General features: G+C 41.3%; 1 protein-coding gene across 1 annotated transcript in view; it reads left to right on the top strand.

Moving 5' to 3' along the window:
* Positions 1-25,508, top strand: part of TMEM272 (transmembrane protein 272) — a 43,798-nt gene that overhangs the window by 1,525 nt on the left and 16,765 nt on the right. Inside the window, exons 2-4 of the mRNA XM_069064580.1 lie at positions 11,032-11,113; positions 19,771-19,830; positions 24,137-24,219. Of these exons, the coding sequence (XP_068920681.1) occupies positions 11,056-11,113; positions 19,771-19,830; positions 24,137-24,219 (201 nt within the window). The 5' untranslated portion in view covers positions 11,032-11,055. The remainder of the gene's footprint in view (positions 1-11,031; positions 11,114-19,770; positions 19,831-24,136; positions 24,220-25,508) is intronic.

The raw sequence follows: 25,508 nt of genomic DNA, 5'->3' as shown, positions 1-25,508 counted from the left end.
TGTGTGTCAGGTTGTGGTGGTGGTGCCCTCTCCGTATTTCACAGGAGTTCAAAAGGAAGGAGATACATTATAAAGCATAACATCAAGCATTTATTAAGCTTCTACTGTATACCAGGCATACTGTTTTAAGTATTGGGAATAAAAAGAACAAAATTTAAAAAGCTCCTGCCTTCAGGGTGCAAGATCAGAGTTTAAATTTTGCCTTAGGCACAGCATACTAGCTGTGTGACGTTGGATGTAAATCTTTTCATCTCTCAGTGCACTCAGGAAACTAAAAATATAAGTCACAGATGAGTTACTGATCTATGGGGGATGAGCTGGGAGGGAGTTTATAAACCAGTAGTTCTCTATCACTGCTCTGTTCCTGCCCCATCCTCAGAGACATTTTCATTTTCTTGAAGCTTCAAAAAGGTCAGAAGTTATCCCATACTTTCATACCACCACCATCTTGTTGTTCAGTCATTTTCAGTCATGTCCAACTCTCCAAGCCCCTATTTGAGGTTTTCTTGGCAAAGATGCTGGAGTGGTTTGCCATTTCCTCCTCCAGCTCATTTTACAGATGAGGAAACAGAGGCAAACAGGATTAAGTGACTTGCCCAGGGTCACACAGTTAGCTATCATATTATCACTCACTAAACCCATGAATATATATTGATTCTATTCTCTATATAGCTTGCATGTCCCTAGTTATTTCTATCACCATATTTTGCCATGAGGTCCTTCTTGGTATCCCCAGAGTTTAGCACAGTTCTTGGCACTTAGGAAGACCCTGATGAATGTGGGTTGACTGAGCAACTATACATAGAGTGCCTACAGTGTGTAAGGAGGGTGGAGGGAGTCTCTTTTTGGCTTGTGCAGAGGTTTCTTTAGGAAAATATACTAAGTTTTGTGTGGTTGAGCTAGATGGGTCACCATCTCAAAAGTGAAATTGTTGCTGATCAGTTCAGTTAATGTTAAAGAAAGCTGTCATTCACAGTCTCTTCCTTACATTGCAGTTTTTAGCTAAGTGGTGACTAATAACTATTTTGAGGATTTGGAATGCAGCACATGGAGGTGTAGCAGCAAGCACCCCAGCGTCCCCAGGGTTGCTGCCGACACAGGTTCTTGCATCTGCTTTGATAAAGGAAAGCAACTCAAAATGGGTTAACAAGCTTACTTTAATCAGTCAAATATGTATCATTTACCTAGTTCAGGGGAAAAAGGTCAGCACCCCAAACTTCAGGATATACAGACAGAATTATCAAGACAGAGAAACAGATCAAGTAGACAGTTTCCAAACTGTCCAACCAGTACATCTATACCCAATCAACATCTGGGTTTTTCAACAACATCTGGGTTTTTCAAAGCCGGGGGGACTCTCAACAACAGCTTCCCAGAATCCAGATCAAATCACAGAACACTTCTCAAAGTGAGCCCCAAAACAAAGCCTCACATCAGGGTTTATATAGCCTTCTCCTGGCTCAGAGAATGTAACAACCTTCTAGACCCACTGGCCAATCAAGAAGTATCTACTGAAAAACAAGCCTCCCACCCCAGGCTCCAGGTACACTTTAGCCCAGGGGCAGGGAAGGTCTTAAAAATTTACATTCCCATTACAGGAGGGGAAGGAAATACTTTGGCCCACTTCTTGTCATCTCTCCCTGGGTAGTACCTGAGCAGTGAAGTCAGAGACCTCAGAGACTTTAATTCTGTATCCTTTGAGGAGTAGAAGAGAGTAGCTACTTTTCCCTTAGAAAATTTTGGAAAAGAAAAAAAAATCAACAAGTCTTTCTTGAGTGTGCCTAGTATGTACCAGGTGCTATGGGGTATGGAAAGTAAGATCATTCCTATCCTCAAGGAGCTTACTGTCTACTGGGATGATACAATATTCATCAATATGTAGATAAAAGATACACACAGAATCAATGCAAAGTAATCCAGGGGAACACTATGAACTGGAGAAATCAAGAAGTCCTCATATTGGTCAGAGGTGGGGCTTGAGATGAACTTTGAAGGGAATTAGGGATCCTTAAAGGCAGAGGTGAGGGAAGGAATATTCAAGGCATGGGGGGCAGGCTGGGCAAAAGCCCAGAGAGGAGATGGGATGTCATGTGTGTTTGTGGGGAGAATGTTCCAGTTTGACTGGAACATAAAGTGTTTGATGGGGAGAAATGTGTCATCAGGCTGGAAATAGAGACTAGACTAAGACCTAACCAAACCAAAAACACTTTTTCCTACAAATGAGACTTTCACAGGCAGTTCTGACAGCTCTAGATTCTGACAGTGCCCCACATCCCAGCTCCAATGACAGTGATAGAACTTTAAGATAACACCTCTAGTGGGTCAGTCAACAGCCCTCCTCACATACTGGTTCTTCTCAATTGCCTTGGGTGTTAAAGAAAAACAAAGGATTTGAAGAAGCAGAAATCGTCCCATTTTAAAAATGGAAACAATGCTTTGTCCTGAATTCATTTTTTTTTTACTAGATTGCTAGTTTTTTTACATCATCTGGATGCATCATCCACCATTTTATTTTGTATTGCTTTATAAAACCCCACAGAAGCCCTCTTCAGAATCTTTCTCATGGCACAGAGAAGGCTAAACCTTCAGGTTGGACCCAACCAGAAGGGCTTTGTGTATGAGCTGTTATGTCTGCTACCCAAATACCAATCTCCCTAAACTAAATGTCCTCATCGCCTGAAAGACTGGCTAGCAGACCATGGAATTTTCCAACACAGCAGTTTATGAAGATAGTCTCCAAAGGTTCCTCAGTCTGGATCAGTAGGAAGAGAGCCCCCATCAGTGAAGTCAGGGCTCTCTGGGGAACTAAAATAAGCATAAGACATCTGATTATTAATTCTGATTGTTTCTTCCAGGGGTGGGGAACCTTCAGCCTGGAAGCCACCCTGTCTCAACTTTCATCATCATCATCAACCAATAAAATATAAGGTCCTTGAGGGCAGGGGCTATTTGGTTTCTATCAGAATACCTTCAGCATCTAACACTGGTGCCTGTCTGGTAACTGAGAGCTTAGTAAAAGCTTGTCTGTTGAATGAATGAATATTATCTCATACTGAGGTTGGAGGTGGGGATGGGGTGTGTGGAGAGATCTGACAAAGGCAGGAGACTTAAAGTAAAATCCTGCTTGGCACTCTTTTGTGTAGGGGGCTGGGTGAAGGGTGCTTTCATGTGTGAGGAATTAGGCTATAACCCTTTGTTCTCCAGGGCTCCCTGTGTGTACACTGGCTAAATACACACATGCACACACACTCAAAGTACAGACTAATTGTACCATTAAGTTTTTTACACACTTGGTGCCATTAAGTCCCAGCACAGCCTTTCATAACTTAAGTTGTAGAAATGATAGAAACAATATGAAAGCAGTGCTTGAAAGCAGATTTGATTAAAGTTTCAGGAATGGAGCAGCATCTTCAGAACTGAGCCCAGTACCTGGCACTAACCAAGTGCTTAACACCTGCCTTTCATTCACTAGTGACCTTGTGCCATTTGGACGGTGCAATGTTATTCCAGGGACAAATAGAAAATGGTAACCACAGAGAAAAGAGCTAACTGCCCCATGGGTAGCAGAAGGGAAGTTTGTATCTGCTGGGAATAGAACATTCCATTTATCTTTTAAAATCTTCCCATGGATTGTTTGCCTCAGTTTCCCCATCTGTAAAAGGAGCTGGAAAAGGAAATGGCAAACCACTTTAGTATCTTCCAAGAAAACCCCCCAAAAACTTCATGACCCCAGTAGGTCATGACTGTGACTAAAATGACTGAACAACAACAAAATAGATTGTTTTAATTTATTAAAATCTGTCAAGTAAACTTCCACCTTTACACTGAAGTCTTTCAATATCAAAATCCTTGCTGACCCACCAAGAATTACACAGAAATAAATGTAAGCTTATTGTTTATGATTCCCCATCCTTGAAAGTTACTTAATAAATGTTAATAGATAGAGCAATGGGCCTGGAGTTAGGAAGACCTGAGTTCAAATTCAGCCATAGATGCTTTCTTAGCTATGTGACCCTGGGCAAGTCACTTAACCACTATCTACCTCAGAGTTTCCTCCACTGTAAAATGGGGATGATAACATCACCTCCCTCCAGGATCTTTCTGAGGATCAACGAGATAGTAATTATAAAAGCACTTAGTACATAGTAGAACATAGTAGGTGCTACACAAATGTTCTTTCTCTTCCCTTTGATATTCTAGTGTGGCATATGGTAAGTGCTTGTTGATTGACTCACTGATCATTTATATCTCTCCCATTAAGACATCAGTTCAGTCGTTTTTCAGTCATATCTGACATATGACTCCATTTGGGTTGGGTTTTTTTTTGGTGCAGATACTGCAATGGTTTTCTGTTTCCTTCTCTAGCTCATTTTACAGATGAGGAAATTCAGCCAAACAGGGTCAATTGACTTGCCCAGGATCACAAAGCTAGGCAGTATCAGAGGTCAAATTTGAATTCTGGTCTTTCTCACTCCAGGCCCAGAACTCTATCCCCAGTGCCACTTAACTGCCCCATTAGAAGGTAGGTTTCCTGCTAAATGCTGGGCATACAGAGAAAGGCAAAAACCTAGTCTCTGCCCTCAAGGAACATACATTCTAATCGGGGAGACATAAATATCACTGATCATGGCCACGACAAAAGTTGTGAGAATTTTATAGTTGAAAACTTTTGTAAAGACTTTATGAAGATTTCATGTACCTAGATCTATGTTATAAGTGCTTTAGTCTGGGGATGTTCTACCTTCATGGTCCTAAACTGTTACATTACATGTGTTATGGAAGAAATCTCTCCTCTCTGAGTGCATGTGGTGGGTAAACATTGCCAAACATATCTTTGCCACAATGCAGAAATTATGGAAGTAAGAAACCTAGGTTTTATTATTATGCTTCAGCAGAGGTCCAGGCCTCAGAGAAAACATGAGCAATTAGGGGTATTCTGACAAGGCTTTTTATAGACAAAATGATGTCCAAGTGACAGAGAAATGATTCATTTACATATTGCAATCTTGTGCATTCTTCTTGGGCCATAAAACTTAGAGAGAGGATATTGTAATTGTTGTTTGTCCTTCATTCTTGAAGAGAACCAGGACGTCAGGGAGGTGATGCCATGACATGCAAATGAATTGGGCTACAGTGAGGAAGGCTGTGTCAAATCATCAGCCTCACTTTCTCCTCTGGAGCCATCTGAGTCCAGTGGGTAGATATAGATCAGGATGATTGGAGATGGCTGTGGACACAGTGGGAAACTGTCCTTTTTAAGCTAAGGTCTGTAACAGGTCTCAGTTCGATTGAGGCAACACCTATTCAATGCTTAAGGCTAAGTAAGAAATGAGGCAGAAGGGGCGGCCAGGTGGCTCAGCAAGTAAGAGCACCGGCTCCAGTGTCGGGATGACCTGGATCAAATCCGGGCTCAGATACTCAGCACCACACCCAGAAATAACTGGCTGCGTAACCTTGAGCAAGTTACTTAACCCCGATTGCTTTAAAAAAAAAAAAAAAGAAATGAGGCAGAGAATGACTTCTTTTACCTAGCCAAAAAAAAAAAACCGTATTGGAGCTGAAGGCACTTTATAGGTCATCTGAACCAATCCATAATCCCGTGCTTCTTTCAATATCACAAAAGTTGAACAAACTTAGTTAGACAGAGTCACAATCTCATACACCTCCTAAGGAAACAAACCTCACCAATAGGTAAACTAAGTCATATTAAATTACATTTAGAGGATTCACAATAGGCTGATTGAGGAGAAGGATTTATGTGTTTTCAAAGAGTCAGGAACAGTTGAAATTCTTCCTCTTGGTTTCTTATAAAGAATGTTTAAGTCTCTTAAGTAAAATTTTACATCCCATGGGACAAGTTTTGGTCAGGGGAGGTTAGTGTTAACCAATAGTTGCAAGAAGAATAAAGGGAAATGAAAAATTCATATAACACATGGGACTTCCAAGGGAGCAGAAAATCGAAAGATGGGCCTCTAAGAAGCCAGGCTTCTCTTGCACTCAATGCCATTGGGGATTGCCACTGCCCAGCCAGGAAAGGCCTCTAGGCCAAGGTTACCTCAAACAGTTCATTGCTTTCTAAGCTAGAGATTTGTTCACAACAAAGCAGAAAAAAGAATGTGTATCTTTACCACCTATAAGTGCCTGCTGCTGTATGGACCATTATACTCGGTACTAGAGGAGAAAAGGAGTTTTGATAAGACCTGGTCCCTGCAGCCTCATGAAATTTGTTCCAATACAGATAGGGATAATGCAAAATATTATACAATCAATGAACTAGAGAATTTAAGAGCAAAATATAGTGAGAAATCTATGCAGAAAGATAGGTTGGGGGGCAGGTGGGGAAGGACAAAGGAAAGTTCTTTTAAGAACATGGTACTTAAATCTGGGCTTTAAAGAATGAGCACAGACCTTCTAGGCCAAGTGAACAAACACCCTTAGCAAAGGTGGAGCGATGGGAGAATGTAATGCTTGTCCAGGGAGCCATTTTTTCTCCAAAAGAATCATTAAAAAGCCAGAAGTGTATCAGCCTATTCAGAAGACCAAACACAGTAATCTCCCGCTGCCCCAGTGTCCAACAGCTACATTCTCCTCAGTCTTTTAGTCAAAGGTGGGACTGCAGAGGGTTTTTCAGATAACCTTTCTATCCTTAAAGACTTTGCTTAGAAGGCAGACTGCAGTAATCCACCTGGTTAAATGTATACAAGAACAATCAAGCTCCAGGTTTTACACTAGCACCTATATCTCCCAGCTGGCTTCTTTTCTTTTCAAACAAACCACTGGCACCTGCTAATCTCATGACTGCACCCCAGAAATCTGGCTCCTGTTATACTCTGACTAGTGAAAAACCAGTGGATTATTGTTGGTGTTCAGTCATGTTCAGTTGTGTTTGACTCGTTGTGACCCCATCTGGCGTTTTCTTGGCAAAGATACTAGAGTGCTTTGCCATTTTCTGCTTCAGCTTATTTTACAGATGAGGAAACTGAGGCAAACAGAGTTATGTGACTTGTCCAGGGTCACACAGCTAGTAAGTGTCTGAGGCCAGATTTTAACTCAGGAAGATGAGTCTTCCTGACCCCAGTCCTAGTACACTGTCTATTGCCCACCTATTTGCCAAAGCACCTATTAAGGGCTTAATATTTTCATATGAGGATAATAGAAGACATTTTTACTGATTCAGCATCATTCAGAAAAATGAATTTCTCTAGATAAATTCAGTTGACCCATGCCTTTGTTATTTTAACCATTTAGTACAAAAATCTTCAGAGGCAGCTAGGTGGCACAGTGAATAGAGCAGAACTCTATCTCAGTATGACCTGAAGTCAGACCTTTACTAGCTGTGTGGCCCTGGGTGAGTCACTTAACCCTGTTTGCCTCAGTTTCCTCATCTGTAAAATGAGCTGGAGAAGGAAATGGCAAACCGCTCCAATGTCTTTGCCAAAAAAACCCTAAATTGGGTCACAGAGAGTCAGACAGAACTAAAATGACTCAGCAACAATGTAGAAACCTTTATTAAATCCTTCACAGATTTCTTTACCTACTTAAGCATAGGGGCTATGGAGGTCTGAAGTACTGTTTGTCCATCCCCCAAATGGGTGACTCCCTGCCTCATGCTCTACTTTTCAGTTCTCCTGTTTCCTTCTCTAGGGCTGGGCTGCCAGATATCACTGCTCAATATGGAGGCCTGTGGACTTGCCCTTCCTCTTCTAGTCTTCCAGGGGTCACTAGGGGCAGCAGGAACCTGACGTCAGAAGAAATGGTTTTCCTTTGACGCTTACTACTTGTGTGACTTCATGAGCAGTTTACTTGCCCTTTCTAGATCCCTATTCAAAATATGGGGCTAATCATATTTATACCTCCTTCAAAATGGACAAAGCAACATGTAAATATTTAAGCACTATGCAAATGTGAACTATTAATAAGTTAGAGGTCAGGCCTGTTAAAAGTGGACAAATGTGAGCTTGGACAGACCTCAAGAGATAATGGAGGATTGGGGCGGCCAGGTAGCACAGCAAGTAAGAGCACCGACTCCAGTGTTGGGACGACCTGGAGATCGAATCCCGGGCTCAGACACTCAGCAACACACCTTGTAACCTTGAGCAAGTTACTTAACCCCAATTGCTTAAAAAACAAAACAAACAAATGGAGGATAGAAGGGCCTGGCATGGTGTGGTCGATGGGGTCACGGAGAGTCGGACAGGACTGAATGACTCAACCACAACAACTTGTTGAAAATGTGTGTAAAGTAGGTCTCAAAAAGCTATGAGAGGATTAAGGGGCTCTCCTTGTAACATTTGTGTGCTTTATACCATCACAGACTCCCTAGAAGACTTTTTTCATTTTCTCTCAGGTCCTTACCAAGCTGTGTTCTAGGTGGTCAAGGTTTTCAAAAATATGCCTGGTCACCAAGCAAAGGCATTACTTTAACAATGGTGAGAACACTAATAATACCATATTATTAGTAGTATTAACCCTCTTGTACATATAAGCATGTTCCCCCACTCTTAGCCCTCCCATCCTTCAAGGTTCAACAAAAGTACCACCTCCTCCCTGAAGACTTCCTTGATCTTCTCAACCAGTAGCAATCTCTCCTTCCTCAACTATCTCATAAACAGCACTCAACCTCTTTGCACCTATGCTATTTTTATTTGTGCAATACATATCTTCTCCACCCTTGTTCAGCTGTTCAGTTACTCGGTCATGGCTGGCTCTTGGTGAATCCATGGACCATGCTATTCATGGGGTTTTCCTTATCTACCCTACTAGAAAATAAACTCCTCGAAATCAAGAAGTTTGGCTAATTTAAGTTTGCTGTCCTCAGAATCCTCATACATAATGAGTTTTAGACAAATATTTTTGTTTAATTGAATTAAGTCTTGGGCTTATAATATGCTCCTCCTATCAACAGAAGCATTTTTTTCCTCTGGACTTGTGATTTCATAAATGTAGGAAAATTTCTGGTGTATAAATTCCTACCATCAATACAGATCAGCAACCCCTCAGTAAATTATAGACTTAAGAGACTTGTCAGGAGGTATTGAAAGGTTAAGTGATTTTTCCAAGGTCACACAACATTATGTGTTAGAAGCAGTACTTGAACCTACATCTTTCATACTCCAAGCAAGCTTTCTGTTTCCTGTGCTGCACCACCTGTCATACATGGAGTATCTGAGGATGTATGGGATCCTTCCTTTGTGTCCTTTTTCCTTTTTATTCATGTCTTTCCTTGCATGGAGGAGTTAAACTTACTGTGGTGACTAAATAAATTACTTGGTATTAATCAATTTCCTATCCTTGACTCATGGAAATGAAAGGAATTCTTTCCAAGAAAACAGAACTGGAGAGTCATTTCTTTTCATGACCCAGAAATAGACAAAAAAAAGCCAGATGCCAGTAGATGAGAGGAGGTGAGGACCCCATCTCCTATCACTGACACACCCACCTCCACTCTCACTCCAGACTAGCACCTCCCATCAGGACTCCTTGACAGGGAGTTACCAGAGTGAAAGATCAGAGAACGAAATTCTTGCCTGTGAGTGACTTTAATCCTGTTTTCAGTGACGAGGTGATGAGCTATTCCTGTTCTGTGATGCAAAAAGGCAGTAGAGTGAGCCAGAGATGAACGGATTGGTTCCAATCATTACACTCCATCTTTTTTTCTCCAATCACTCCCATTTGTTTCCCCATCCAGTTGTGTCATACCAAGCACCACCTACTTTATTTAGAAACCTACTTTATTTTGTCTTTAGATGCTCCAGTTTAGGGAGTTTAAAATTTTCTCCAGTATGTTAGGGAGCTTTGGTATAGCACAGAGCTGATTCTGAAAAAATGAAAAAAAAATACAATCTTAGACTGAATTAAGGGAGGCCATAGGGTCTAGGAATGAGGGGATAACAGTCCTGCTGCAGTACTGTGTTTAGTTCTGGGTACCCCACTTTAGGAAAAGCATTGATAAAACCAGAAGAGAACACTCCTCTGTCACCAAGGGCACCAAGATGTAAAGAGAAGGGCCTAGAGTTCATGCCATATGAAGATCAATATACGATAATATCTCTAGGAGGTAAAAGAAAGGTTCATATTTCTCCTGGTTAGTCAATGGAAGATTGAGAGAGGCAAGAAAGGTCAAACAGTTTTCTCAGAATCACACAAGTCCTCCATGAATCAGAGACTGAGATCTGATCCTCACTCAGTCCCAGACTCCATTCCCAGCCTTGATTATATTGCTGCTTCTTCTTCTTCTTCTTCTTCTTCTTCTTCTTCTTCTTCTTCTTCTTCTTCTCCTTCTCCTTCTCCTCCTCCTCCTCCTCCTCCTCCTCCTCCTCCTCCTCCTTCTTCTCCTTCTTCTTCTTAGAAAGGGGAAGGTAGGGCAATTGGGATTAAGTGACTTGCCCAAGGCCACACGGCCAAATTTTTTTTTTTTGGTGTGCATTGTGTCTGAGGCTGAATTTGAACTCAGATCCTCCTGACTCCAGGGCTGGTACTCTATTCACTGTGCCACCTAGCCGCCCCAATTATATTTCTTCTTAATGACAATATAAGCCATATGAGCAGTTAGGTAGCACAATGGATAGAGTGCCCAGCCTGGAGACAGAAAGACTCATCTTCCTGAGTTCAGATCTGGCCTCAGAAATTTAATAGCTATGTGATCCTAAGCTAGTCACATAACTCTGCCTCAGTTTCCTCATCTGTAAAATGAGCTGGAGAAGGAAATAGCAAATCACTCCAGTTTGCCTTGTTTTTCAATCATTTCAGTTGTGTCTGACTCTCTGTGACCCTATTTGCCAAGAAAACCCGAAATGGGGTCACAAAGAGTTGGACATGACTGAAATAACTGAACAATGATAAGAAATACAGTAATTGACCAGCAGAGTGAAGATGGACTCCAAGATTTTGATTACAGACTCAGCATTAGTCTACACTCCAGTTCTCTGATATATGCATGTGCATACGTATATATGTATATATATCAGGTGGTTAATTAATTCACATAAAATATTCTCCTGGTTATCTCAATGGATCTTTTTTCATCCTTAGGTCTACTTTAGAGAACACTTAACAATGCCTGGTGGTTTGGAGAAGGCCTGTCATCGATGCATATCTACAATTGCAAGTAATGGTAAGTTGGTCCTCTAGGGACCAGGCTTCTTTTCCAAGAAAGAAGAATGGGCTTAGAATTGACATTGAGAGTCTGAATCCTAAGTCAGGGGTTCTTTGCCTTGTTTATGGCATAGATCCCTTTGCTAATCTTTTTTTTAAAGATCAGATTTCTTTTATTGTAGCAAATTTTAATGCCTGTCTATATGGTGTAGACAAGGTACCCATATAAAAGAACAAAGGGTCACTATTCAGAATGGTGCGAAATGGACCCACTTTGAGAACAATGTTTTTAAAAGTATAAAATAAAATACTAAGCATTTTAAAAGAAACTAGTTAGATTGAAACAGCTGTCAAACCACCCTTTAAAGGCACATTTAGGGACCCTAAGTACAAACCCCTGTCCTAGAGTGACCAGTATGGACCTAGACTCTGGAGGCACCACTTGGAGAGCCCTCATTCTGCTGGGATGGACAGAAGAGTAAGCCCTCCTGCTACTGGGGGGATTCTGTGTCACCCAGGAAGTTAGTGACAGGGACACTAGGCTGCATCAAAAGTAAATTCAATAAATCACTTAGCCTTTCTGAGCCTGAGTTTCCTTATCTGTAAAACGATTACATTATACTACATGATCTCTAAGACTTCTTCCATCTCTAAAGTGATTTTTTTTTTGCTTTTTGGAGGAGGGAGGGCAGGGCAATTGGGGTTAAGTGACTTGCCCAAGGTCACACAGCTAGTTTTTATGTTAAGTGTCTGAGACCGGATTTGAACTCAGGTCCTCCTGACTCCAGGGCCAGTGCACTATTCACTGCACCACCTAGCTGCTCCTCTAAAATAATTTATTAAAAGATAGTATCTTGTAGTGTTAGAGAGTTAACATGGGAGTGACGAAGACCTGGGTTCAAATCTGGCCTCGGACACTTACTGGTTGTGAGACCCTGGACAAGTCACTTAACCTCAGTTTGCTTCAGTTTCCTCATCTGTGAAATGAGGGTAATAATAGCACCTACCTCTCAGGGTTGTTGTGCGGATTAAATGAGATAATAATTGTAAAGTACTTAGCACAGTGCCCGGCATATTTTGTTTTTGTTGCTATTGTTCAGTTGTGTCCAAATCTTTGTGACCCCATTTGAGGTCTTCTTGGGAAAGAGAATGGAGTGGTTTAGCCATTTCTTTCTCCAGCTCATTTTGCAGATGAGGAAACTGAGGCAAACAGGGTGAAGTGACTTGCTCAGAATCACACAGTTAGTAAATGTCTAAAGGAAGATTTGAACTCAGGTCTTCCTGACTCAAAGTCCAGAACTCTACACCCACTGTGCCACCTATTTGCCCAAGGTCACACAGTATATGTTAGAAGCTGCCCGTGTACACAGTAAGCACTCTATAAATGCTAGCTCCTATTACTTAGCTTCTCCATGCCCAGGAATCTCTCTGAGATGATCAGTTACAGAGAAACCACCACCTGAATCAGAGGAGAGTCTTTTGTGTAGGACTACCCTATTCTTATGAAATCACAAAGTTTGGACCAAAAAAAAAAAAATTACCCAAACAGAGCCTAGACTAGAAGAAGGCAACAAGAAACACTTGTCAGGCTTGCATAGCCTTTAAGATTTTCAAAGTGCTTTCTTCAGGACAACCCATTAAAGTAGGAAGGGTAAGCATTTTTATTCTCATTTTACAAATAAGGAAAGTGAGGCTCTGAGAGGTGAAATTATTTTCCCATGGTCTCAAGTGCCTGAGGCAGGGAGGAGGGTAATCCATGGGAGGTCTGATGAGGGATGAAAAGATTTGGAAAAGCCACTGGGGGGAATAGAAGAGGAAGTAAATGGATTAGGGAAGTGGAGCTGGAGGAGGATTGCCTTGCTGTGGTGAGGGACCAGTAGAGCCAGATTATACAACATAAATTGTATTGTAGTGGACCCAGGCAGCATGGTTTTTGTGACTTTCTCCAGTTTTGCTTAGCAGAACTGCAGTAGGAGCAAAGGAAGAGGATGGTGGGAATAATTCAGGGTTGACAATTGCCTGACAAAGATCAGGAATAGGATAAGGTTAGGACCCAGTTCTCCTGGCTTCATATACAGTGCCATGCTGCCTCTGAAATGTTTCTTTTTATAAATGTACATATTTCCAAATGCTAGAAAATTTACTATGTGTGATACATGGTATTTGTTTTGTGATGTTGTCATATGTGTTATAGGAATCAATCAATAAATAAACATTTATTAATAGACTGCTATGTACCAGACACTGTGCTAAGCTCTAGGGATACAAAAAGAATAAAAGATAGTGCCTGCCCTCAAGGAGCTTACAATCTAATAGGGGAGACAACATGAAAATAGGTATATAGAAAGCAAGTAAGTATAGGTTAAATAGGAAACAGTTAACTGATGGAAGGCATTAGAATTAAGGCTTCCCATAGAATATGGGATTTTCACTGGGACTTGAAGGCATCCAATTAAGTCAAAGAAGAAGGTAAGGATCAAAAGCGAGAAGACTCCCAGCATGAAGGACAGTCAAAGAAGATGTCCAGACCCAAGAGATGGAGTGTCTAGTTCATGAATAGGCAGGAAGTCAGTGTCACTGGACCAGAGAGTATGTGTCTAGGAATAAGGTGTAAGAAGACTGGAAAGGTAAGAGGGGTCTAGGCTATGAAGGGCTTTAAATGACAAACAAAGCATTTTGCATTTGATCCTGGAGGTAACAGGGAGCCATTGGAATTGAGTGTGTGTGTGTGTGTGTGTGTGTGTGTGTGTGATCAGACTTGTGATTGGATCAAGTTGAGACTTGAGGCAGGCAGACCCACCAATAGGCTTTTGCAACAGTGCAAGCACGAGGTGGTAAGGACTTGTGCCAGGGTGGCAATACCCTCAATACCCTCAGAGATAAACAGGGACTATCAACTTCAGACCAGAAGTTGCCATATTAATACTTGTCTTGGGATCAAAAGAACCTTGTGACTGACTCCAAACCCCAAACCTAGTAGAAAAGAAGGCAAAATAAAATGGGGAGATATATAAGAGTCACTCAGCCTAATAATAAGAATAAGAATAACTCATTAATATAGCTCTTGATATGCTTTACCTCATTTGCTCTTATAATAATCCTGTAGATAGGTGCTATTATTATCTCCATTTTACAGATGACAATATTGAGACTCAAAGAGCTTAAAACACTGAGGCTCAAAGTTTAGATGACTTGTCCAGGGCCATTGGCTCTAAGTAGAGAGTAGAAAAGTCTCTGAAATATTGGAGAATTTTAACTTTTTAAAATTCAAAAGAATTTGATTTTTCACCACTTTTGGATTTCAAAGTAATGGCAATTTTTCTTCTATTTTTATTTTTCAAAATTTTTTTTTCTTTTAATAAAGACCCAAGCGTTATTTCCATTTCAATGAATTTGCATGTAGCTATCTCTATTTCTCCTTAAAAAAAAAAAAAGCTTTTATGTACAGACCACTTCCAATGTCAAATTAAGACAATAAGTTTTCAGTAAACATGAATTGACAGTATCTAATTGAAGTTATGAGTTGCCTATTAAATATAAAGGACTAAGAATACCAGAGCTAAGTTTTTCAGTGTATAAGAAAATGGAGCCAATAACTATGATTATTTTCCCTTGATATACTCCACTGGTTATTGATTATTTCCATTGTCCTGTAAATCAAGATAAAATTACTAACTAGTCCGACTGAAGCCCTACTTTTACCTTCTTCTCTGGAATCTCTTCCAGCCTTTATCCTCCCTTTTCTGACTTTCATCCTTTGAATCTTCTGATCTACCAGGTTATATCACCAGTTGATTAGCAGATCTGAGTAGCTTATGCACATATTCACAATGCCCACACAGTAGGCATTTGGAAATATGAGGCTATACAGAGCTATGGGGGGTGTAGGGGAGGCAGCGTGTGGAGCTGTGGATGTCAAAGAGGACATCATCATGTTGGGGTCAAGGTACAGTGTGCTGGACTATGGCTGATCAAACCAATGGGAACCTGGAAGACTCTGCCGTAGGTTGGGCACAAATAGTCCATGTGAACATTCCAGGGAACAGTGTAATGGAAAGGAACATTGGATCTGGAGTCAGAAGAACAGGGTTTGTCATCTGACTGCTATATAGACAGTAAGTCTGTGGGACCTTGGGCCAGTCAAGTAGAGGCAAGTATGCAGTGTAATAGATAAAATTCTGGACTTGGATTTTGGAAGACCTCAGTTCAACACTTGCCTTAGATACAAACCCTGGGCTAGTCATTTAACTTCTTTCAGTCTCAGTTTCCTCTTCTATAAAATGGGCATGATAATAGAACTCATGGGGCAGCTAGGTGGCACAACAGATACACTTCCAGACCTGGAGTCAGGAAGACCTGAGTTCAAATCTGACCTCATACACTTACTAGCTATGTGACCCTGGGCAAGGTACTTCACCCTGTCTGCCTCCGTTTCCTGGTTTGTAACATGAGCCAGGGAAGGAAATGGCAAGCCACTCCAATATTTTACCAAGAAAACCCCAAATGGGATCACAAAGAGTCGGACATTACTGAAATGACTAAACAACAACAATGGCACCCATCTCCCAGAGTTTTTGTGAAGATCAAATAAAATTAGAGTAGAGCTCTTTGGAAACTGTAAATCACCATAGAAATGCTAGCTATTATTATTGTTAGAAACCCCAGCTTCATCTATAAGATGAAAGGGTTTGACTAAGAACCTTTCCAGCTTTAAATCCTATGCTCTATGGCCTTCTAACACTCTATCCACCCTCCTCCCTCCGCAGGAGAATAAAAGCTTCTTGAGGGCAGGGACTGCCTCACTTCCGTCTTTGTGACCCTGGCCCTGGGGCAGTACCTGGCACTGCCCTCCTCCTGTCACCCAGGCTCAAAACCCAGGTGTCATCCTTGACTCCTAACCACCCTCCACAGCCAAGCAGTGGCCAAATAATATCACAGTGTCCCTTGTCTATATCTCCTTCCCTCCTCTGATGCTGGTGCAGGCTCTTGGCACCTCATACCTGGACAGTAGCAGTAGCCTGCTGGGGGGTCTGCCTGCTCCAATGCGTCCTTCATTCATCTGACAAATTGGTTTTCTTAAAAAGCAGGTCTAAGGGCAGCTAGGTGATACAGTGGATAGACCACCAACCCTGGAGTCAGGAGAACCTGAGTTCAAATCCAGCCTCAGACATGTACCAGCTGTGTGCCCCTGGGCAAGTCACTTAACCTCAATTGCCTCCAAAAAAAGAAAAGAAGGAAAAAGCAGATCTGACCATTTAAATCCCCTATTCAATAAACTCCAAATGACTCCATATTACATTCAGGATCAAATATAAAATCTTGTTTGTCTTTCAGAGGCCCTTCATAACCTTGCCCCTTCCTAGCCTTCTTCCATCTCACTCCTTCCTAAATTCTCTGCAAGCCAGTGCCACTGGTTTCCTTGCTACACTTCCTACAAGATTCTCCATCTCTTGACTCCAGAACATTTTCACTGACTGTCCCCCATGCTTGGAAGGCACTCCCTCTCCTCATCTGTCTTCAAACTTCCTTGTAGCTTCAGCTGAAATCCTACCTTCTGTAAGAAATCTTTCCCAGCCCTCCTTAATCTTAATGCTTTCCCTCTGAGATTACCATTCCCTAGTTTGTGCTGTCTATATGCTGTTTGTAGATAATCATTTGCATGTTGTCTCTCCCTCCCTGCCTCTCCTCACCCATCCCATTAGACTGTGAGGTCCTTGAGAGCAGGGACTAGTATTTACTTTTCTTTGGATTTCTAGCACTTAACATAATGTTTGGCACATAGTAGGTGATTAATAAATGCTGGTTGACTGACTAAAACCCTTCATATTGTTGTATATGTACACACGTGTATATTATGCAGGCTTCCCCCTCTCCCTCAAGAACACAAGCTTTGTGAGAGGTGAGATAGTGCCCAGATCAGTGCCTTTCACATGACAAGAGCTGTTAAGAAGGGGATTTGAAGCTGCTGTGTATCCTACTGCTTTCTACCCCTTTTTTCTGTAAGTGGGACTCCTCTGCCTGGCACTAAAAGGTTTTTGTAATTTTGAACAGGTGTCAAAATCCCTTTAAACCCTTAAACCATAAACCCATCCTTTATGTGGGAAATTCGATGAGGAGAAAAGCTTGTAGGGAAGCCGGCCGCCATTTATGGGAGTCAGCCACAGGTCCAAAGCTAAGGCCCAGCGGGGTGCTCAGACCACAGAATCTCTCAGTCACTATCAGCCCAGATTGAAGCAGTGTTATGGTTCTTGGAATAGCAGTTCAGAGTCCCCCTGAGTCTTGCCTTTGCCCATCTCTCTCATTCTCCTTCTGCCAAGCATGAACAGCTGCATTCTATGTGCTTTCCAAACCCCAGAAGGGTTTCTTTAATATCTGGGAAGCAATGAAATATTGATAAAGGCATCTGTGTGATGTGTGTTCCCTCCCCCAGCCTCTTGGGGTGTCTCAATTAAATTTGATGAATGCATATGACCATAACCACATGTTCAGGTAAGGGAAAGATGCATTTTGAAGTTGTCAGTGAGGTTCTGAGAAACCTTTCCTTAAGTCTGGATAGATGGGGAGGGCTATAGGACCTATCAATGACAAAGTGTGGCAGAGCCCACATTTCACCTGAAACTTCCCCATAGCATTCAATAGGATTTGCAATAAACCTGTAAGGTAAGAGAATAAAGCACCTGGTGATTCTGAACAGCTAAGGAAATTGTATCTTTGAATGGTCAAAAGAGTAGGTAAGAGAGATGGGCAAGAAAATCCCAAGGCCCTGGAACCGGTGAGTAAAATATGGCTTGTTGGCATCCCAGACTCAGAATGGTCATAAGTAAACGCTTTCCTAGAAAATTCCCCAGCTCCTCCACTCAAAAACCAATATTCTCCTCTTGACTTCCCTGTTTCTGATAATGGCAAAGCTACTGTCCCAGTTATCTTAGTCTTAAAATCACAGAGTGACCTTGGGCAAATTACTAACCACTTTGGACCTCAGTTTCCTTATCTGAAAATAGATGATCTCCAAGGTTCTTTATGAATTTGGTGTCTCAAGTCACCAGTGACTGGTGACCATTGACAAAGAGGGGCTCTCAAGAAAAGAGTTCTATGTTCTATGTCATGGTGCTCTTCGAGAACAAAGGACAAGCCATGTTCTTTGGCGTCTTCCTGTGCCTCGGCCTTCCACGTCCAATTGGTCCCAAGTCCTGTCTGTGCTTTCTCTACAATGCCTCTCAAATCTGTCCCCTTCCTTCTATCCCCACTAATACCCCATTGCTTTTCATCTGGACTTTGGTGAGGCTTCCAACTCATCTTGTTCCCAGTCTTTCTCCCCTTGAATTCAACCTTTACGCTCCTACCAGAGGACCTGGGTTTGAAGTCAAGTCCTGCCACTTATTTGTACAATCTTGGGGACTTCACTTAATCTTACTGGGTCCCAGATACTTATTTGTGTGGCTTGTACTATTTATACAGTAAATCTGGCACAGTAACTAGAGCACTGGACCTGGAGTCTCATAGACCTGAGTTCAAATCCAGCCTCAGACACTTACTAGTCATGTGACCCTGGGCAAATTACTTAACTTCTTTTTGCCTCAGTTTCCCCAACTGTAAAAGGGGGATAAATATAGAACTTACCTCCTAGGGGTGTTTGAAGATGAGCATAAGCTCAAATGAGATGATAAAATGTTTAGTACAGTACCTAGGACACAGTAAGCACTATATAAATGTTTTTGTTGTTCAGTTGTGTCCAAATCTTCATGACCCTATTTGGTATTTTCTTGGCAGAGACACTGGAGGAGTTTGCCATTTCCTTCTCCAGCTCATTTTACAGATGAGGAAACTGAGGCAAACAGGGTTAAGTGACTTGCCCAGGGTCACACAGCTAGTAGTTGTCTGATGCCAGATATGAACTCAGGAAGAGCAGTCTTCTTGACTCCAGGCCCAGCACTGTATCCACTCTATCAGTATTGTTGTTAGCATTGTTATTAGTGATTTGGATTATTCTTTCATGCAGCTGTGAATCCTCTGCAATTCTCTTTTTGATAATTGTTCATATCCTTTGATCACTTATCTATCAGAGAATAACTGTGTGTGTGTGTGTGTGTGTGTGTGTGTGTGTAATTGCCTCTATCCCTTATTTGGTAAGAATATATCCCCTACCCATAATTATGAGAGGCACAGGACCTTCATCTTGGAGTTTCTTTGGCAGAAGAAAGGTGTATTTATATTGGGACCAACAGAACTCTCACACAGGTAGCAGGAAGCTGATATGAGCTGGCTCATATATCCCTAGGTTGTGTGTGGGGAGGGGGGGGAGAAATAAATATTTACGTAAGACCTACTGTGTGGCCAGGTACTATGTTAAGCATTTTTTACAAATATTATCTCATGTGATCCTCACAACAAACCTGTGAGGGAGATGAATTATTAGCCCCATTTTACAGAAGAAGCTGAGGCAAATAGGGGTAAAGTGACTTGTCCAGGGTCATACAGTTGGTACGTATCTGAGGCAGAATTTGAACTCAGATCTTCTTGACGTCAAGTCCAAAGTGTATCCACGGTGACATTCAGCTGTCATTATCATGAAGGGAAAGGAAGCCAAATTTCATATAACGCATTGAAAAGTTAGCAATTGTAAACAGAATGTTGTGTGACTAACTCAGTAATCTACCATGCTTTCTCTTCCAACAGCCTGCTTCATTTTTGCCCTCCTAGCTTTTCTGGCACTGCCCTTGTCCATGGCTTTCACAGGTAAGCTTGCTAACTGCGTTTCTGGGCCAGCCCCAGGAGGCAGCATGTTTGTCTCGTCCTCCAAACTTTAAAACTGGGGTGCTAAAGGGGTAAGGAGAGTTGGCCTCGGAGAATTCTTCCCAAGCCCTGTGTTTCCATGTGGAAACTTAATCTATATAGGAAAAAGAAGGCTAGTCTGCTGATGCTCCAACACAACAGTACTCCCTCAGGAAATGTTTTTGAATGAGCGGATAAACCTATCCAGAAGTTATTCATTTAACAAACTCCATTGTATAGAACAGGACTTCCCAACCATATACCTGGTAGCTATAAGAAACTTGTTAGAGAAGTCAGGGAATAATTTTAAGAATATATTCCCATGTCCCATTCTTACAAAAATACTCAAAAGTCTTTGAATCCATTTTTAATGCCTTGATTATTCTCTTTATTTTATTTATTTGCACATATGTGCATATAAATATATGTGTGTGTGTGTGTATATATATATATATTTATATATATATATATACTCTAGAATTTATTGAATAGGGAGAACAAGAAGGCTTACTTAAAAACTAGGAGTACAGGAAGGGACCAAGGAATGCTAGGAATACCTGATCTAGAACACAGCCAAAACCAACAAAGAAACAAGCCCCTACAAGTAAAAACAAATGCAAAAAGTAAACAAAATAGATGTCACAAAAGCTTCTACCCATGTGCACTGAAACTTTCTTCACAGGAAAAACCCTTAGGCTTTCTCTCAGAAGCTATGTACTCTTATTTTACATACATGTTTAACAACTAACTTGATCATATCATTTTCTAGCCTACGGCAGATTAGAAGGAACATGCAAAAGTGTAGGGGTCTGTCTTTGTTCCCTTGCAGAGGTGGGGGGTCCACAGGTGTGAACATCCCTTACAATGTTAGATATTTTCCAGTGATTGGTGATTGACTTTCCTGAGTTTTTTTTTCTCTTTCTCTGTTTCTTTCTTGTCTTAATTTTTTTTTTACAAGGGGTGACTGGGGGAGAAATTTAGGCAACATAAAAACCAAAGATCAATACAGATTTACTTTTAAAAATTTATGTGGAGAGCTACTAGAGGCAGGCAGGCATTCTGACAGATAAAAAGAGGGATAGATGACAGAAGATAGGGGAAGAGAGAGAAGAAAATGAAGAAGCAGATGCTAACCTAAAACAACATAGCCTCCATAAATCTGAGGCCATTGAGTTTAGGGGCAAATAGACCTTATCTCACCAGCCCCTGAGATTGTTGCTTCCTTATACTACAGCATGATAATTGATAGTTCTAATCACGATGCTGCATCATTTGCATCCATCTTGATACTGAGTCATTAGAGCATTTGGTGGCCAGAAATGCATGATGCATTTTAGAAATGTTTTTATCCAAAATGAAATAACAATGACAACAATAATTATAATGTTGATGGTGATAACTTTGGTTCCTAAAAAGGACAAATCCTTAGCTTTGCAAAAAATTCAGCTACATGCACCAAATCATTACCCCCAATTTTGCCAGGTAAATGAGGCTCACAGATTTATGTACATTTATTAGAACCTTTTAAACTGTCCAGAACTGATCTGAATCTCCAGTGAAGAGCGCTGGCCTTTCTTCCTTAGAAATGAACAGGTATCAGAGACATGATTCAGTGATAATCTCACAACTGGGTTTAGAGTTTGAAAAAGGAAATTCATACATACAGTGAAATTGACATAAACTGTTTATGTCAATTTCATGGACTTTTAAGGTATTTGAATTTAGCCTTTTGTTAAAACAAAACAAAACAAAAATGTTATGCTGAATTTCAGTATCATTTTCCTTAATAGCTTCTTCTGGGAGAATCCATTACAGATTTCCAGAAATTAAAGCAATCAGACACCTTGAAGAATACATATGTTTGATTTCCCCCTGGGAGCTTCTGCCTTTGGGCTTGAGTTATGAATCTGCACACATCACACCTAGATATCTTTGTGAATGTCAGCAGAATACAGTGTTGTCACTAGTTAATGGTTTGCTGTGTCTCCTTAACCACCAAGGCATAAATGAGAAATGAAATATTGCAATGCTGAATCATTGGTTACTCAAGCTGGAGACTCTGATCCTTCAGTAATTCTTTCTGGGTCCTGTTGGCATAGCATCCCAGTCGCTGGACCTTATAACCAGCATTGTAGATAAAGACCTGGTCCCAAAGCCTGGTGGACACAGACAACAAGCCTGAAACTACCTTGCTGTGTGACCCTGGATGAACCACTTAACTAGACAATTGTCTAAGGCTGTTAGTGGGACAAAAGGTGCCAACCTGTATTGGTAAGAGTTTCCTCATCCTAGTATTTCCTGTAGCAGTGGGGGGTGGGGGGGCACTAAACCATGATCCCTATAAGCCTCACGTTGACAAAAAAAAATAATATTAACCATGTTTTATTCTACTTTTATTTATTTTGTTAACTAGTTCCCAATTACATTTTAATCTGGTTTGGGTTGTACTGGGAGCATTGTGGGAGCCTACCTGTTTGATACTTCTGCCTTATACCAATGATATCAAAGATCTAGTCCCTATTCATTATATTAAACTGAAGGAAATTTAAAAATAATGGTGAGGCAAGACAAGCTACCCTAAGGAAAGGGGTGAAAGACTTTGAGTATACTTTGGTTTATGGTCAGAATGAATCAGGATCATGGGATCAGAGATCTACAACTAAAAGGAAATTTGGAGGCCATCTATAGATGAGGAAACTCAAGCCGTAGGAAGATGAGTGATTTTCCCAGGGTCACACAGATCATAAGCATAAGAGGCATGATTTGAACCTGAGTTCTCTGAGTCTAGAGTCAGGTCTCTTTTCATCGTACCACGAGACCTCCTAGTCTGAATAGGTATCATAACCCAGGTGTCTCTTAGGGGTAGATATTAGTGAAATGGCACCATTATCAATGCAAATAGAATGTTGTCAACTCAAAGGGCATTAGCTGTTCATCATCCATACTCCCTTTTATTCCCTCATCAGTGGTGTGCCAAGAAGCAAAAATCAACAATCAATCAATAATCATTTATGAAACACTGTACACCAGACACTGTTGCTGTGCTTAGCAGAAAAAGCAAAAACATTCTCTTTCCTCAGGGAGCTTACATGCTAACACCGGTCATGATTTTACACTATATGTGTATTCTAAACAAATGATATGTAAATTTGCATTTTATCAATCAAATTCCATTTTAAGGAAACTATGTGACTGCCATCTCCTCCCCCCATGTAGGTTTGGACCCTCCTAGGACTTAGCAGATGAGTCCTAGGGAAGTTGCTTGAAGCAGATAGAGAATAAGTGTCTTGGTTAGGACCACTTAAGCATCAGAAGTGGGATTTAAACCTATCTTTTGACCTCAAGCCCATTATTATTCTATCCATTACTCCAGGCTACCTCTATCTTTTAAAACTGTGGAATGTTAAGGAGAACCAGATTTGTGATTTCATTGGTGTCACAACACGGTCGTGGTAGGGAGTTTCTAGTGAAGGATTCCTTCTACCAGTACCGGCCTGTACCTTCTTTGTGACTCAGAGTCTTAAGAGAGTTGCCTAGAACACTAAGAGGTAATTTTCAGGGGTCCCAAGGCAGTTCTGTCTCAGAGGTTGGACCTGAGCCCAGGACTTCTAGTCCCAAGGTCAGCTGTCACTACATCCTACTGTTCTCCCTCTGTATCTTTTGCTTTACTTGGGCTATTTAAAGAAATCTTACAGTGAATCCTTTCGTATTCTTTGTTCTCCATCCTTTGTAACTAATAGTTGGGTAAAACTGCAGGATTGATTAAGCTGTTCTGTCCAAGTGAACTTTCCCCTCATTGTGTGGAAGTTTCACACTCTCGCTACAGCACTTTGAGTGGCACTTGTGGCTTGTTGTAGAATGACTAATTGAAGAAACTAAGAATTCCACTTCAATCAAGCAACAACATTTCTTAAGCACCTACTATGTACTTTTTTAAAGCATCTATTATGAAACATTCACAAAGCACTATATGAGCTAGTCATTGTGCTAGGTACTAGACATTCAAAGACAAAAATCAAAGTGCCTGCCCTCAAGGAGCTTCCACTCTGTAGGGAGAGAGAACATACATATACACATATATACACGATGTACAAAATATACAAGGCATTTTTGTGTGGGAGAGGCAATACCAGCATTATCTTTCTCCCCACTCTGTTCCTATCCCATTTGCTTTATACATTCAAGGTATAAAGTAGATGGTTTGTATGGTGAAGAATGTGACCTTTGCCTGGCATCCTTGCACATTTTCTGTATCTTTTCCCATGTCTAGGAATGAAGTTTTTGGAGGACTGCCCCATTGAGCCACTCATTCCCTTATACTTGTTAGTGGGCGGGATCATCGGCAGCCTGAAGGTAACGTATATTTTTGCATGTTGACTTTTGTTTAAAAAAAACCTAAGCCGAGAGGACCCCCTAAAATCTCTTTTAAGTGTCTTCCACTCACAGAGGAGTGTGAACAGCTTTTTCTGGAAAGCCTTGGGTTAGTAGAGAAATGTTGTTAAAACAACAGTTGCAACCACAAGATAATGAACCTTCCCCACTGTGGTCTGAATACCAGGATGGAGTGGAGAGATTGATTTTCTAGGCAGGAGCTGGGAATCTGCTATCTGGGTTTGGCTAAACCAATTCCCCACACACAGCAGATGCCGTCGCCCGCTTGGTCTGACGTCTGCTGGAGACACCGAGAGCTGATTAGGCCTTGAGAGGATAGATGATAGAGGCACATATCATTCACATACAGCTAAAGCTGATTCCCCCCCCTCCCTTTTTCCCTCTCTTCTTAAGGGAAAATAATTTTCACTTTTGTGGATGAGAGATTTTACAATTTTCTCTGGCTGGATCTACTCTATCTCATGAACCAACACCGATCTCCCAGACTGTAGCTATCAGTTAAATCCTAAATTCTGCCTGGCTGCTCATTTTATGCACCTGAGGAGCACAGCAAAGTGTTGTGGGATTCAGTCTTTGAGTACCAAAGGGTACTCCTGGAGTACTCCCATTTACTTCCATCCCAAGGTCTAGCTCTCTGGTTCCCCCTGCTGGTCATCACTGTTACCACCCCTCTCAGATTCCAGTTCTGCCCTTCCCTGCTTCCTCTGAAATCAGCACAGAAGCCTTCTGGGTTTTTTCGTTTGTTTGTTTGTTTTGTTTTTAGAAGACTGAGGTTTTACTGTTAATTATTAGAGGGAAGTTTAAAACGACAATGGCAAAACAGAAAATTGCAGGAAATTTTAGGCGTTAGTTCAGTTATAAATGAAAAGGGAAGGAGGCCTTGATCGTAGTGAAATATACATTTGGAGCTATAGGGGGACTTAAAGGTTATCTAGTTCAGGGGTTCTTACCTTTTTGTGTGTCATGGACCCCTTTGACCGTCTGGCACATTGAGGGGACCCCCTGCCCACTTTTTTCCACTGAAAAACATGTCTTCTTCACTGAGAAAATGGAGACCATTTGACATGGACTATCTCCATCTCTTAATCTCAAAATTCCTTTTTTTCTCCTTTTCCCAAGTCTATGACAAAGAGACAGCCCTTCTTCTTGCCAAGGGCAACCCTCCAACATGCCTGCTTGAACCCACCCCCTCCCATCTCCCCTAGCAGATTGGACTCGTTATCCTCTCTCTCTGGGCCTCTCTCTCTCTA

Source organism: Petaurus breviceps, unplaced genomic scaffold (assembly GCF_028583685.1).
Source record: "Petaurus breviceps papuanus isolate PSGF00001 unplaced genomic scaffold, PetGlider_PUasm1.0 90639, whole genome shotgun sequence".
NCBI classification, from domain to species: Eukaryota; Metazoa; Chordata; class Mammalia; order Diprotodontia; family Petauridae; genus Petaurus; species Petaurus breviceps.
Note: the sequence above shows the minus strand (reverse complement) of the source record. Positions and strands in the feature narration are given on the sequence as shown.